Here is a 16100-nt window from a genome sequence, read left to right as displayed (position 1 = left end):
ATTTTGTAGACAAAGAAGCTGAGCTTTGGGGGATTCATAAATTTTCCCACGTGCACTCAACCAGAGAGGAGAGAGCTGGGACCCCAGTCAAGGGCTTCTGACGGTTGAGCCTGTCTTGCTAAATTTTAGACACAGGTTTCTGTCTCTAATCCTTTGCTCCGGGAGAAAAATGAATTTATCTTTAGCGTGACGTTCTCTTGGGTCAGTCACTGTGCAGACTCCCCATGTCTGCCACACTTGAAACCAAGTGTGTAAGCTCACACATTTGCCCATTAACACGGCACAGCTCCTTCTGAATCAATTTTTCTCAGCCTGAACACACCACACATCTTGTGCCCGAGTATTTTTGCCTCTTTGCTGTGAAACTGAAAACTTAAAGCCACGTTTGTCACTCACCTGCCATCAGAGAACACAAAACGAAGACGAAGAGCTCACACCTGTTTCAGGGTTTACTGTGGGCCAAGCTTGGAACTAGGCACTTGGCTTGTATTTAGTCACTTCAAGCTCACCACAAGCCTCAAGATAGGTGCTATTATCACCCTCAGGGAGCAGAGAAGGACCCAGGAATGCAAGCTGGCTGCAGGGTTTCCTCAAGGTCATACAACTAGGGAGTAGCAGAGCGGGGGTCCCCCCGGGGGGTCTGCTCCTGGCCTGTGCTCTTCAACACCATCTCTCACTGCCAGATGCTAGTGTGATCTTCATTCGATTCCCAATTCTTCTTTTCCTTGGTGTGGCAAATAGTTAGAAAGGGGCTCTGGTGAATCGCACCTCAGACCCCTTCACCCGGACGCTGACTGGCCTGGACCAAGGGAAAGGGCAGGCGGGGGGGTACAGCGTGTCCCTTCCAGGCCTAGGGCTTTAGGGGCCTTGCAGCCTCTCCTTTCACCTTCTTAGAAGCTGACCTGAGAACGGCACGGAAGGAAGCCAGGCCAGCCCACCGGAAGATGAAAGGCACAGAAGAAAACAGGAGTCACTCAGTCTGCAGCCAGCCCAACCGCCAGAGGCGTGCCCTTGGCCATCTTGGCCACCCTATCCCATGGACCCTCCAGCTGGATGAGTCCAGGAGTGAGTTCAGACAGAGCCAGTCAGGGAAACATGCAGCCAATCCACAGAAACATGAGAAAGGATAAATTATTTTTGTTGTCTGCCATTTAAGTTTTGGGGTGGATTGTTACACAGCAGTAGCATGTGAAACACCTTGACTTGCTCAACTCCACATCGATCAATTTACTCCTTATACAAGGACTTTTGTGGCCTCTCACACCCTTCAGTCAATCGATCAATAATAGTCAATCAGTGGATTATTCCTCCAGTGCTTCCCCAGAGGTCATGCAAATACAAATCAGAATGTACCAAGGGGCAAAACTCATTCTGTTCTGAGGAGACAGAAGAAGCCAGCCCCCTCCGTAGGGCCGCTGTCACCCTCTGCCCTTCTGGGTCACCTCCCAAAGGAATGCTAAAATTCACAACGATCCATTTTCCCAGGTACCAAGAAGTCACCGTGCAATCACGCAAGACAAGTGGTCTCCTTCAGGGGTCTCTTCCTGACCTCTGGTTCAGAGAGGGAGCTGCCCAGAAGGGGACGCCCCTGCTTTATAACATTCTGTCCCTGCGTCAGAATTTAGGGAAGGATGACAACATCAGAAGGTTTGGCCTGATGGTGAGGAGAAGGGCCAGGCCCATCTGCAAACGCTTGACAGAGAGGGGAGCAGTCGGGGCCGGCCAGGGGGCCAGCGGAGACAGGAAGACACATTCTCACACACTCACGCCCGGCCCCGCCCCCCCCAATCCAGTGCCAGGATGGTACGGAAGAGAGACGGCAGCCACGTCACTCCTCACCCGGCAGTGGGGGCTTTGAGGTCCACCGACACACCTCTGGCTGCCTGAGAGAAGAAATACGACAGAATGCTGTCCTGTGGAAGAAATGAGGACACGGCCCAGCCCTGGCCCCCAGAAAACACGGCCTTCTCTGCCGTCACGTACTCCAGCACCAGGGCAAAGCAGGCCCAAAGCGGGGTGGGAGGGGCAGGGAGGGGGTCAGGGAAGGGAAAGACGAGGCTGAACCAGACAAACCTAAACCCCGTCTGCAGGCCCAGGGCACGGGTTCTCGCGTGTCCCGCCAAGACAGGATAAGCACGGAGAACAGCTCTGTCTGCTGCGGCCGCCCCGGCCTCGGCCTCTCAAGTACCCGTGGTAATTAGGAGCAAAGGAGAGCGTGGACAACCTAAATCCTCAGTTAATCCCCAATCCTGATTTTAGCCCAGAGTTTATCCTTTTGTCCTGGGAACTTTTTCTCCTTTATCATTTTTTTCCTTTTTTTCTTCTTTCTTTTTTTTCTTTTTTAAACAAAAGTGGCCAACAAACATAAACATTAGAGGATTCGAGTTTCAGGTCCTTGGGCTGGTCTTTCTTTCTGGCTGCGGCCTTCCAGAAGAGGAGCTGGTAAAGGAAGGAGCAGAGAGAAAAGCTGAGACACTGCGTAACCCAGGCCTGCAGGTATCTGAGAGCCAGTCACGTTGTGAACTCTTTGGAGAAAGAGCAGAGGAGCCTCATGGCGATGGAGGCAGGGAGAAAGAAGGCAGTTAGTCGGGGCAGGGCAGTAGCAATCAGGGTTCTCCAGAGTAAGAGAACCAATAAAAGACCTACATCTACATCTATACCCAGATATCTAGATCTGTCTGTATCTAGACCCTTCTCTCTCTATATATATATTCATATATATATATTATCTTTCTATATAAATCCATATATATACATATACACATATGTGTGTGTGTATATATATGTGTGTATATATATATATATAGGCACTATAGCCTAGCCAAGTTCACATATATATGGATTTATAGAGAGAGATAATATATATATGAATATATTATCTATCAATCTCTCTCTCTCTCCCTCTCTAGATATATATATATATCTAGATATCTATATATCTATATGATATATCTAGATATCTAGAGAAGGAGATATATATATATATATATCTAGAGAGGGAGAGAGAGAGGTATTGATTTTAAGGAATTGGCTCACATGATCATGGGGCTGGCAAGTGGGAAGTTTGCCGGGTAGGCCAGCAGGCTAGAAATTCAAGTAGGAGTGATCCTGCAATCCTGAGTCCAAAATCAATAGGTCAGACCAGCAGGCTGGAAACTCAGGCAGGGTTTCTATGCTGCAGGCTGGAGGCAGAATTCCTTCTTCAGAAAATCTCAAATTTTGCTTTGAAGACTTTTAATGGATTGGATGACGCCTTCCCACATTATGGAGGGTCATCTGCTTTACTTAAAGTCAACTGATTACAAATGTTAACCTTTTCTAAAAAAAAAAAAAAAATACCTTTGCAGCAACGTCTGGACTAGTGCAGAAACAGTCTGTTGGTCTAGAAACTGGGCACTGTAACTTAGCCAAGTTCACACACCAAATGAACCGTCACAAGGTCCATATGAAAAATGAGAGCAAGAAAAAAACCCAGTCTTACAGAAAACCATACTCAGAAGAACCAAGAGTCATGGGCCATAGAAATGTGCACTGGGAAGGTGTCTTGATGACTGAGGCAATATTCCTGGAGAAAGAACCAGGGGCTCTCCTCCCAGTGGAGGCACGGTTGGTAACGAAGGGCAGCTGCCCAGGCCATCCTGACCAAGAGTTGCTTCCATGAGAGGAAAGGAAGTGGGAAGATGACGGAATGGAGGACAGTGGGCTGAGAGAGGAGGGTATCCCCAGAGCGTCGGACCTGACATGGATCCTGAGTGACCCACGAGATTAGGGCTCACAGGATACAGAGGAGGTCAGGGGCCTTGTTGGACACAAGTTATCACATGGTCTGATACTGGGCATGGGTTGGCACTGAGTCAGCCTCTGGAGAGGTCACGGAAGTTCTGGGAGACATAGTAAGACGAAAGAACTAGCCGTGAGGTCTTAACCTATCCTCACGTCAGGACTTCCATCGTCCCTGAAGCTTTCCCTGAGGGGCGCAATCTTAGTCAAGTCTCCCTCTCCTGAGTCTAGGACCGAGGATCTGCTCCCCTCGAGGAGACTCGGGACCATGACTTCTCTGGACTGGAGGTTCCCGAGAGTGAGGACTCTATGGCTCCCTTCCTTATCCTCCCCCCCCCGCCCCCCGGCCCCCAGCTCCTTATTCACAGCACAACCATGGAGTCTCTATTTAAAGGATACAGAAAGAGTGTTTCACCCAAGAACCCCTCTATTGCTTGAACCCCTGCTATGTGCCATCTCCAGCGGCAGAATTCTGTTCTAGCCTGGCATTTCATACATGGGGCCCTGCACCTCGGAGTAAATACCCAATGGAGGGCTGCGACTGCAGAGACCAAGATAAGAATATCTATCCCTTGACTCATCCTGGAAAATGCTACATTCCACCCTCAGACTATCAACCACTGGATTTTCTTAGGGGAAAAAAACCCGTAAAAGGTGACCCGCCTGGAAAGTGAGAGGAGCTTATTTATGTTTCCTCGTGAATGGAATCGTCCAGCAGGCCAAGAACATTAAGGAAAACACTAGCCTTGGATTGCCCACAATTCGCCTGAAACCTCTTCCAATACCACATGCCCACCTTGCCTCCTATCAAAAATGAATGCAATGCTGCCCGATAACCCAAAATAACAAACCGTGTGTTAAAAACAACCATTCCTAAATCACAACTTGAAATTCCAGAGGCGGAAGAACTCCCGCGGCCCCTGCCTCCGTGTTCCCTGAGTCAGCGAGTGAGGATGGGAGTCATCTACACCACCGGCGGCAGGCTCGGGGTGGAGAATCCAGCCGCAGAGGGACGGCAGATGCAAGAGGAGGGACAGGTAGGACCAGGTCGGAAGGCAGTGACTTTCCTGGTCTTGAAGGGCGGGAGGTGCGGTCTCCAGGGGAGGACAAGCTGCTGGAGCCCACCATCTTCAGGAATGATTAATGGAACGTTGCCAAGCAGGCCCTTTTTGTTTACTTGGCCACACAGGGTTTTAGCACCTATGGTTTCAAGCCAACTGTGTGAAGAGGTTATTTTTCTCACTTGTGGACTTTGCACTTTTTCACAGGGGGGGCCAAGTAGCCCCCGGAGGACGGTTGCAAGCACCCTGTGCTGGGCTGGCTCTGCCCCGCCACCGTGGGCCCTCTGTCATATCCAGCACTGAGCTGCCCCACGGCCAGTGCTGACTCTCAAGGCGTACTCGTCTAGGGGCTTCAAGAGCCCCTGAGAGAAGAGGGGAACGCACAGAACCATTGCTCAGGCCTTCCTTCAGATCTGAGGACAGACAACAGGCCTAGAAAAGGAAAGGCCCAGAGGAGAGGCCCTGCCAGGTCAGAGGAGAAGCAGCCTCACCGACAAACAGAACAGAGTCAAGCCCTGAAACTGTGCTCAGGGGTGCAGCAGGTAGCGGGGGCTACCTGTCTCTGAGGACAGAGACAGAATATGCACACATTTAAAACAGTCGCCCTTCCACTGGCATGGGTTCTCCCATCTCTTTAATCTAAAGACCCTTTCTGCTAGCAGGTGGGCAGCCAAATGAAATGAAAATGATACCATCACCCAATCTTAACCTACAGATGGACTTTGGGCCATTGGGAGAGGTTGGTCTCTGGAGGAGGTGACCCCTTCTGATGGACGAACTGGCCAAGAGATGCTCTTCCCCCCCTGGCCCAGAACAGGTGAGGATGGCAGCAAGGCTCAGGGAGCTGGCTGGTCCCAAACACCAGAGGGAACTCAGGGCAGTCAGAGGAACAGGAGCGGGTGTGGCATGGGGGCACCTGGGCTTCCTTGGCAAGGCTGAAAGCAAGAGTAAGAGCCTAGCACTCCCCACTTCACCCCCGGGCCTGGCACAGGGAAGGCTCTGTGGCTGTTTCATGGAAGTCAACAACAGCTGGATGCCACATAGGGTGGTGGCCAAGAGCACAGGGTCAGATGGATCAGCCTCTGCCATGTGTTAGCTCTGTGACCTTGGGGAGTCTCCTTCAGCTCTCTAAGTCCCAGGTTCCTTACCTGTGAAAGCGGGGTAATGATAGCACACACACTTTAGGGTCCCTGGGGGATTAAATGAAGAAGTAGAGGCCAAGCATTGCCCCTGGCCCCAGAGTCTTAGCCGGTCCAAGGTGGCAGTGTTCTCAGCAAATGTGGAAGGAACCTGGGCTTCCTGACCCATCCCCGTGAATAACTAGTCTCCTCGGTTGGACTGCAGGGATGGACCACAGGTGGGCAGTGGCCACAGTCCACACACGTGCAGGTGATACAGGGGCACACTGCTGGTAGGCCAACTAAACAGATAATAATGGAACTAAGATCTTTATGACTGCCGTGTCGTCAACACCAAACAAGATCAGTGATAGAACATTTCTCTGCACTGGAGTGGACGGCACCACTGCCCCCTCCCTTCGGCACGTCCCGGCCCAACAGCCAGCTCCTTGCTTAGACATGCCTTGCATTTCTTCCGCTTCGCACCAGGTGGATGTGCCTGTGACCCTGGACAAGGCCCTTGACTAGCCTGGGCTCTATTCTATCACTGAAAATGAAGCGGTGATACGACACGAGGCGCTCTCAAGGCCCACAGCCTTACAATCAGGCAGCTTTGGGTGCACTTCCCCACCACTCTGGGGCCGGACCCAAACTCCGCCTCCCACGCCCCAAACTCCACCCCCACGGCCCAAACTCCGCCTCCACGACCCAACCCCGCCCCCACGCCCCAAACTCCACCTCCATGGCCCAAACTCCGCCCCCATGGCCCAAACTCCACCTCCCACGTCCCCTCGGAACCCAAGCACTAGAAAGGGGTTAAGCAAGGCTATTGCATTTGTTCCGGGTTCTCCTTTGTACCTCTCAACCCCTTTAGAGCCATCCTGTGGCTCAGAGGCCCCATCCCCAGAACAAAAGTCACCATGCCCATCCCACATCCCTCATGCTGGCTCTGGGCACCTACTCACAAGGGTGTTTGCAGTTGGCTCTGTAAATAGGACATGCTGCTGGGACAAAATGTCGTGGGTGAGGACGTGGAAGGGAAAATTACAAACCAACCGGCCTGTCTAAATGATTTCTCTCTGTGGAACCTAAAATGAGCAGGCATGGTTCCCCATTGTTGGAAGCACCGACCTCTGCCTTCCCACACAGAAGAAACTGAGGAGTGGAGGAAAACAAGATATAAATTCTACAGCAGATATTTCTTCGAGGATGGATCGTCCCAATATAGAATATAGGCTCTTTTTTTTTTTAACTTTTCCCCCAAAGCATCCCTGACTCACATCCCCTCAAATTTTAGAAAAGGCTCCATCTCTCCTACCTCATGCTATTGAGTTCATGTGACCCTTCCACCAACAAGAATATGAAATGTTTCCCAGTGTTTTGCAATGACAAGTACTGAGAAGTGGCAAGCAGTCTTCTTTCTAGTTTTGCTCAGTAACTTCATTGACCTTGATCTGACAAGCTCTGTCCTTTAAGGACAAGAGCTAGCAGATACACATTTAGGCAAGAAGGAAGGAGGGAGCACACGCTGGGGCAGGAGTCGGTGGGAGGAAGAGAGAGTTTTTAATTTGTCATAAAAAGTGTCTAACTTACTCTTCATCTCCCAAAAACACTTACGTGGGAGTGTGTTTATAAGACAATATACTCCGCCTTCTCGCAAATCCGTTTTACAAATAAACACAGAATGAGGATCCTCAGAGCAGAGACCAGAGTTGACTTCTAGCAAATGGGAAGGAGCCAATTACAATACCGGAGAGGGACCTGTAGTTTCAGGTTTTTAGTAGCAGAGGCCAAAAGAAAATGCTAGGGCACATGGTTTGGCTATCAGCACCAAAAACCGCACAAACTCACCTACTGAAAAAAAAACAACTTTTGCTGTTCAAGCAAGGCCCAGAGGCCGATCACACTCTAACCTCACCTTGGCCCGTCACTGCACCCCTGTGTCCTAAGCAGATGCGGTGGGGTGAAGAAGCAAGATGACTGGGAAAACTAATTTTAAAAAAACAAGGAAAAAATGGATGCGGGGCTGGGCTTTCTGGGGCCTCCAAATGTGTGTAGGGGTCCTCTCTGCAGAGGGAAAGCTTGAGAAAGGCCTTTACTGCTATGGAGATGGCCAAAGGCATGACCACCCTTCCCTGTCCCCAGCTCTATTCTCTGGCCATGACAGACCAAGACACCTGCAGCAGATAGATGGGCAGGCGTCCAGAAGGCCAGTTATAGAAATAAACTTCAAGGTTTGTTTTTATACAGATATTTTAAATGCTCGCAAGCCCAGACTCGTCCTCGGCTGCTAACGTTAGCGGATTACTCATTCTTCCTTCCAATCACGTCATGTGTGAGGTTCCAGGTGGCTGCGGGGTATTTGCTTACAACGGCTACCGCTGGTTTCCCTGAGAGCTGTTTATTTTTCCAGGCCTCAGGTCATTACATCACCCCGCGGTTTCTGGGCAGGCCAAGAGTGCTGGTTTGGGGGATGGGGGGATCCGGCCAGGAGGTGCCGTTGCCTCAGTGACCCCGCATCCCAGTCATCGCAGCTGTCCCGGCAGGAGCTTCCCTGGTGAGGAAGGAGTGGTCCAAATGCAGCCCAGGGGCCCACAGCGGGCCGAGAGGAGCAGGGATCTGACACCAGCAGGTAGGAAGGAGCAGGGGTGCTGCGAACATCTGACCAGCCATGCGGACGGTGAGGTAGGCAAACGCTCCCACGTGTGAGGAGACGGGGCTGTGTTCGTGGCAAAACTTACAAGAAATGATTTTCACCTTGTAACCCTGCTGACGGCTCTGTCTCAGGGAAGCAGAGTTCCCACACACGCCCACATTCAGGGATGTCTGGAAGGAAGCTCTGCCGGGCAAAGAGGCAAGGGAGGAAAAGCAAGTCCATTTGGGTTTCACCTCCAGGGTCAAGTTCTAGGGCCTTCTCAAAATCCCAGAGCAGATCATGAAAGAAGTTAATGAGGAAAGGTGGCAGGAAAGGAAAGGGAAAGAAAGAGATGGGAAGAAGAAGAGAAGTCGAAGGACCCCACCAGCGGCTCCAAGAGGTGGCCAGCCATGCGGGAGCAGAGGGAAAGGGCCTGTGTGCCATGAGGGCGTCGCTGTGCTGCTCCAAGAGAAGGGGTAAGGCTCACACGACCATATTTCCCGAGAGTATTTTCCCAGACAAGAAAGCACAGAATTCTGTCCTACAGAAAAAGAGAGAGACTTTTATAAATCATAGGTGTAGGAAAGTGTCTGCACATAGTAAAATTAGAAGCAGTGGGACATGAAATATGGGATGAAGAATGAGACAAAGCCTAGTTTTCGTCATTTCTTTAATCTCTCTGCTCTCTTCTATAAAATGCAGATGATTAAAAAGATTCTTACACTCTAGTTATATTAAGAAATGCTTTGGTAGCCAGCGTCTGATACCAAAAGCTCAGCAATAGTTCATATTTGGTCCTAAAAGCAGAACACAATCTCCGGCCAACACCCCTATGTGAGAGGATGGCCGGTGTCAAGTTCTAGGGTGTCGGCTGGCCAGGTATGCCGTCTTCCCGAATGCAGGAGAGCTCTTGGTGCAACAGAGACCAGAATCAGAGACAGGAGCCCAGAGGGGCAAACCCATCGACACTGAGGCTGCCAAGTCCTCAAAAGGCAATACTGACCACGGGGAACACAAGACAAAGCCTTAAAAACAAGGATCGACACCCCCGGGAGGCGAGAAGGAGACAGGATAAGTCTGCAGGCGTATGTGTCATGTTATTGCAAAGCTTCAGCTGCCCAGTGGAACCTTTCCAACATCAACAGTCCCCAGGCCAGAAAACAAACCTGGCGTCACAGGGTCTGAGTGTGAAAGAAGGATGTTTGGGGTGGTAGAAGGGACTAGGATGGCCTTCTTGCCTCTAAGAGAGTGGGAAGAGCGCTCACCTAGACTGGCTTCTGAGTCCTGCTTCACCCTCCCCAAGGGTGGGGGCTGAAACTCTCCTAACCCAGAATCTTCTGGCAAACTCCAATGGGAAACTGCCTGGGGGGCTTGACCCAGAGGCTCCACTCTGTACCAGAGCCGGCTGCCCAGACATGAGTTATCACTAACGTGTTATCTGACTTCTCATCAACCCAAATGAGATAACATGAAGAGCGCTTGGCACAAGATTTAAAGATATTCCATAAAGAGTAGCCATTATTTTTTAAATCATTCATGATATACCTACTCTGTGTTAGGCATTTCATATATATCGTTGAATCCTCAGAAAAACCCTGCAAGGCATTCAGAACCTTGTTTCACAGCTAATGAACTTTCTTAAGGTCACTCAGCCGCTCACGGGAAGCCAGCACGGGAGGCCAGGTCTTCCGGTTTGTCTGATACCGAAGCCCATGCTGATGCCATTACGAGGTTTACCACTTCTGTATAAAAATGATCCCTAGCTCTGCCCACAAAAGCCAGAGGTCAGGAAGCTTCCTCGGCATCCCATTTGTGAGAGAAGACACCAGGACAGAATGCTGAAGCTTGGCAAAGCTTCACGTTGCACGGGGCCGGGCCATGTGAGCTACCCCAAGTCCCTGAGCTGACGATGCAGGCTTCCCTGGGCATGTCGGGAAACATCTCCCGAGGCATGGCCCCTACTTCTGCCTGGTCTATGAGAGGGGCCAGGCACCAGGAGAAAGACACCCCCATGCACACATTCCCGTCCAGATGCTTCTAATTCAAACCCATAGGCCAGGGGCCAGCAAACTGCTTTCTGTAAGGGGTCAGATAGAAAGCATTTTAGGTTTTGCAGGCCAGACAGTCTCTGTCACAATTATTCAGCTCTGCTGTTGCAGCCCCCAAACAGCCATAGGTGATATGTAGATAAGTGGGTGTGGCTGTGTTCCAATAAAACTTTATTTGCATGAACAGGAAGCTGGCCATTTGCCAATCCCTGCCTAAATGCCTTTGTGACACCATGTTTTTTTATACATAATTCCATCAAAAGGATTGACAGGTACTCAGTATTACCACTGGATCATGATGGAGAAAGTCCTCAGTTTATCAGAAAATGCCTAAGGTCTCGATCTCTGACAATTATTGCTGGCCTCAATTTCTCCCAGGGAAGCTTTAGCTCTCCCTGGACTTTCCTGTTCTACACACTAACCTTCCAGACATAACTGGGGCCAACCAGGAAAAAATGAAGGTGGCTGGTTCACACCAACAAAAGGAAGGAGGTTGTACCTGCCTGGATACCATTTCTCCATGAAGACCCAGTAGTCATCCAGTTGGCAACTATCTAGGGCAGGTAGGAATGGAAAACTGAAGAACTCGAGCAGAAGCAAACATCAAATAGCTTCACAACACCACTTTACTTCACTCCGAGAAAAGAGCCCAAGAGCATAAGCACTCTGTTGGCAAAGTCCCACCCCTTACTAGCTGGGACCCAGGATAAGTTGCTTCCTCTCTCTCAGCCTCCATCTCTTCACCTGTCAGATGGAGACGATAACGCACTGATCTCATTGGCATGTGGTGAAGCTTCAAGGAGATAACACCTGTCAGGTGTGCAGGATCCGAAAGGATGATTCCGATTTTGATGATGATGATGATGGTGGTGATGATGGTCTTTTCTGTCCTCCCCCGGAGCATTTAAACACAGTGAGCTAGATTCTATAATAGATATAATAGGCAGGCAACAAAGCCCTTGCCCTCACAGAGTTTAGAGCCTTGGTAGAGAAAGTAACCACTGGTAGATGAAAGCAATTTCTGGAAGCAACTGCTAAATGTCAAGTGAGTGTTCCAGGCAAACGGTGCTACAGGATTTCAGAGAGCACTGACTGTCATAGCTGCACTGGTCACAGAGTGACAATAAAGCCTCTAAATAAAGGCTTTGCAGACCTGCTGGGAGGAGGGGGGACCAGGGATAGGGGGCCACTGGCACCAAAACCATGTCGCTTTGACTTATCACATTTGTCTAACAGCAAGAGGGGAGGGGGGAGAAGGTTCTACAAAGAAGCTTGCATTGAAGAATTCTCACTGTAAGTGGCATCATTAACATTCCCATTTTTCCTACTGCAATGATCGCAAAAACTAACGTACTTTCAGCTTCTTCTGCCCTTACTGGTTTGTTATACACTGGTTAAGTGCCAGATAGACAGTATCTCAGGTAACCTTTACCTACAGTCTTTCGAGGGAAAGATCATGACCCCAGATGAGAACTGAGGCGCTGGAGGGATTATTTCACTTGCCTGGATCCCTCACTAAGTGCAGGAGCCTGAAAGCAAATGCAGGTTTTGCTGATTCCAATACCTGTGCTTTCACCACGGCACTGTTCTGTCCACGACCCTGGCCCATGGGACTCACCTGGTCTTCTTCCCGCCCCATCATCCCCTACCTCCAGCTTTTGTCAATCAGGGAACCAGACACATGTGGAGGTACTGACCGGCCCACATCACACAGAAAATCCAGAGATGCTGCATGGGGTCACCAAAATGGGTAACTTCCTTCGTACACTTGAGTTCCCCCACTCCCACCTTTAGGCTAGAGCTGGCAGACGGAAACTCCTAAAGGGGCTCAATGATAGCCCACCCCCTAATTAAAGGTCTTCTAAAACTACCCATCAGTTCAAAGGGATGGATCTTTTGTTTATAGACCTTGATATCCGTAAGGAGAAAATGATATGGCTAAAATGAAATTCACCAAATTTATGCAGGCATAAATTATGCATTTCTCACACTGAAGTCTTAGGCGGAAAGAAGGGTGATTTCCCCATGATGGAGATACAGATTGGCTTTGTTATACACTTTCCTGTTGGTGGACATCCAGCCTTTGCTGATGGTGAAATGAACTTTATTGACTTTCGTCTTCATTGAAAATTAACTCTGTGAAAGAGTCCTACGAATCTGATCACCCTCCAAAACTCATCACCCTTCTACAAGGAGCTCGGCCAGTACCAAACCTGACCACTCACAAGACCCTCAAAAGATGAGACCAGAAACGACATGACTGTAAGCAACTATTTGGAGCCTTAAAAAATACATAGAACCGGGGCTCCTGGGTGGCTCAGTTGGTTGAGCAACTGCCTTCGGCTCAGGTCATGATCCTGGAGTTCTGGGATAGAGTCTCACATCAGGCTCCCTGCTCAGCAAGGAGTCTGCTCTTCCCGCTGACCTCTCCTCTCATGCTCTCTCTCTCAAATAAATAAATAAAATCTTAAAAAAAAATCTTAAAAAAATACATAGAACCAAGTCTCCTAAGCCTTGAGGTCCAACATTTCCATGCCAGGTCATTTTTTTTTTTTTTTCCAAATTCTTCTGCATGGCATGTAGAGTCAATTAAAACAGAAAAACAGTCAAAAGATTTTTTGCTAAAAGATCAGCTCCTCATGAAAGATGATACCTGAGCTACTAATTGAAGAAAATTAAAGTTGGAAGGGATTCACTCATCTAACTCGCTTTATAGCTGTAGAAGTTAAAGACAAGACACGTTAGATGACTTGCCCAAGCCCACACCGTGGGTAGTCTCGGAGCAACCGTGGGGCAACTGCAGGCGATTCCGGCACATACACAATCCCAGGCAGATTATTTACCTGAATTCCTTACATTGGTGTTGTTCAGTTTGGAGTCCTTGATTACCAAGTGCTTAATCCACAGAGTAGGGGCTGTAATTTCTGGGGTTAAAAAAAAAGAAGAAGAAGCAGTGAGAAAATCTGGGCAAAGGGAGTGGTTAACTTGGAGGGTAGCCCCCAGGCTTCAGGAACTTTTTCTAAAGCCTGAGGCATCAAGGCTTTGAGCTTTCTTCCTCATTTCACATCCACTTTGTCCCAACACCTCTCCCTTCTCACTACGGAAGCTCCTCTCCCCGCCAGCTCATGGGAGCCAACCAGGGCCTCCCCTGCTCAGAGGCAGAGTGGTCTAAGTCCAGAGGCGCTGAGCTGCTCCATCCAGGAATAAAAATATTATCCCAGGAGGTGAGGAGCATGGGCCAAGCCAAGTCTCTCTCAGCTGCTTCCCTGGAAGAAGATTTAAAGGGGATAAATCAACAAATGAATGCCAAACAAACCACAGAGACCATTCTGGAGGAAACGGCTGAGCCACAACAGATTTCAGCTAGCTGAGACTCTGTTCCACGTGGGAAGGAAAGTGGTGAGTCCAATGTGTGCGTCAATAACCTTCCTAATGGTTTCTCATGGACACAGGCTGAATCCTCCATCCAGAGAGCTTGGGGGGGGGGGGAGAATCTCTAGGTCCTTTGGGGCTTGGGTCACATGATGGACTAGTGGTATGAGAATCAGGAGACCCCGAATTCAAGAGTGATGAGTCCTTCAGTGAGATTGCTGGGGCAATCTCCCAAGGTGACACGGTCTCCATTTCCCATCTGATCCCTCGAGATCCCCGACTTGCCAAAAATCCAGGAGATTTGTGGATCACAGGAACATCTGAATTTCTAGGCATGAACACATGTATGTATGTTCCACTAAATGACCAGTTGTAAAGGAGAGCTTTAAAGGGGTGGGCCTCTGCTCGGGACATCCGTAGCCACAGTACTGACCAGTGGCATAATTTCTTTTTATTCCTGTCTCCCAGTGCAGTCTCGCGATCCAGGTCTGGATACACTCAGCTGAAAGCTGCTCAAAGTTTGCTGCGTATTGCTGACAGCCGAACCCCGGTGTCAGACTTTCTAGAAACTGCATTTTGCCAAGCTTCCTACTTCCCCTCATGGAAGCCTGGAACATACGGCAAAGTGCACTGAAGAATGTAGGCCATGCGCAGCTCAAACTCAAATAGAGGCCAGCCTTCTGCACCCCACACTCCATCTGTCTAGCCCTCATACCCCAGGGACATTCAGCCTCTATCTTCCTACCAGCAATACTATGTCTCCTGCCCTAGAATATTCCCTCTCAAATGCTCTCAAGGTCCAACTTTGTCAAACCAGGTCCACTAACCAATCTCTTTCCTCCTACTTTCCTACTACACCCCAGCCCCACCATACTCTCCCCCTCTGTCCATACCAGTCCCCCCACTGCCCTGATTCTTCCCTTCTCCTTTCATGACCCAGCGTCAGGTGCCATCTCTTCACATAGTCTTCCCCCAGACCACTGCAATCTCCTTTCTCCCAAAAATGTCCACCACAATAAAAAACTAAGACCATATAATTTAACATCTAAAGCTCTCCAGTAGTTGCCATTGTCTTGAGAGCAAAGGCTTCTTCTCAACTACTCCTTCTTGGTCCCCTAGAGGCCTACCACAATGGTGGGCACAGAGAAGGGACTTGTAAGTGTTGGTTCATCTACTGAAGGGACAGTGCTGGCCTGTCTTTCTCAGCCATGGCTCTTTGGTCTTGGCAGCTCAAAGGGTCCATCCAGGCTGTGTTGTTCTTGGACATCAGCAGCCAGGCAGGAAGCCTGGCTAGAACAGAGGGCCTTTCCAGAAGTAGAGAGTGTACCAGTTCCTGGGAGGATCTGCATTTTTTTTTTAAAGGTTAAAACAACCCAGCCTAACCTGGGAAAAACTGAAATTAAAAAAGAAAAAAAAACCCAATAATAAAGTTTATACAAACATCCAAAGGAAAGATGTTCCTCAAATCTAAAAATGGGTGGTGGGAGTATACGAGTCGGAAGTCATACAAGAGCTTACCATCTCCGTCGAACACGGGCTGAGTCTCCATCGTGGGTGTTGGCTTCGACCCATCATCTGAATTGAGGGTTAAAAAGAATCGAAAAGAGACTACCATTATTGAGGTAAATACTATCTACTCTCCAGCACTGTTGAATGATTGGGGTTTGCACATGGCCCGGCCAAGTCCCAATGAAGAGAGCAAAGAGAAAGGAAAGAAAGAAAGAAAGAACAGGAAGAACAAAAAGAACCACAGAGAGACACCAATAGTAAGACAAATCCAGTGTATGTTCACCATCCCAGGGGAGGGACAAAAGGCAACTCAACTGTCATGGTCTTGGAAGGCCCTTCCACATCAATCCGCATGACCTGGCATGATGACTATCAGCCGTGGTCCCCCCTGCAGGAAAGCTGGGGTGTGGGGGTGGGTGTGTACCTTCCCCAGCAGTCCTGAGCTTTTGGCCCGGCATGGTAGGGTAAGGCTGCCATACTTCGTGGCCTCAAATCCTGGTGTCCCCAGTTCCTTCCTGCCCTTTTGTGGAAGGTACCAGCCGGGTACCTAGTGGCCCTCACTGAAGAGCTTCAGGAA

The 16100-nt window shown here is 49.5% G+C and overlaps 1 protein-coding gene across 5 annotated transcripts in view; it reads right to left on the bottom strand.

Annotated features, from left to right (window-relative positions):
• Positions 1-16100, bottom strand: part of SMOC1 (SPARC related modular calcium binding 1) — a 150464-nt gene that overhangs the window by 21066 nt on the left and 113298 nt on the right. For 4 of the 5 annotated variants that reach the window (XM_046009035.1, XM_046009036.1, XM_046009037.1 and 1 more), the window contains exons 6-7: positions 15533-15622; positions 13486-13566 (exon numbers count right to left, since the gene is read on the bottom strand). In XM_046009035.1, the coding sequence (XP_045864991.1) occupies positions 13486-13566; positions 15533-15622 (171 nt within the window). The remainder of the gene's footprint in view (positions 1-13485; positions 13567-15532; positions 15623-16100) is intronic. The other variant, XM_046009039.1, reaches the window with a different exon arrangement.

This window comes from Meles meles, chromosome 6 (assembly GCF_922984935.1).
Source record: "Meles meles chromosome 6, mMelMel3.1 paternal haplotype, whole genome shotgun sequence".
Classification (NCBI taxonomy): domain Eukaryota; kingdom Metazoa; phylum Chordata; class Mammalia; order Carnivora; family Mustelidae; genus Meles; species Meles meles.
This window is presented reverse-complemented; position numbering and strand designations above follow the sequence as displayed.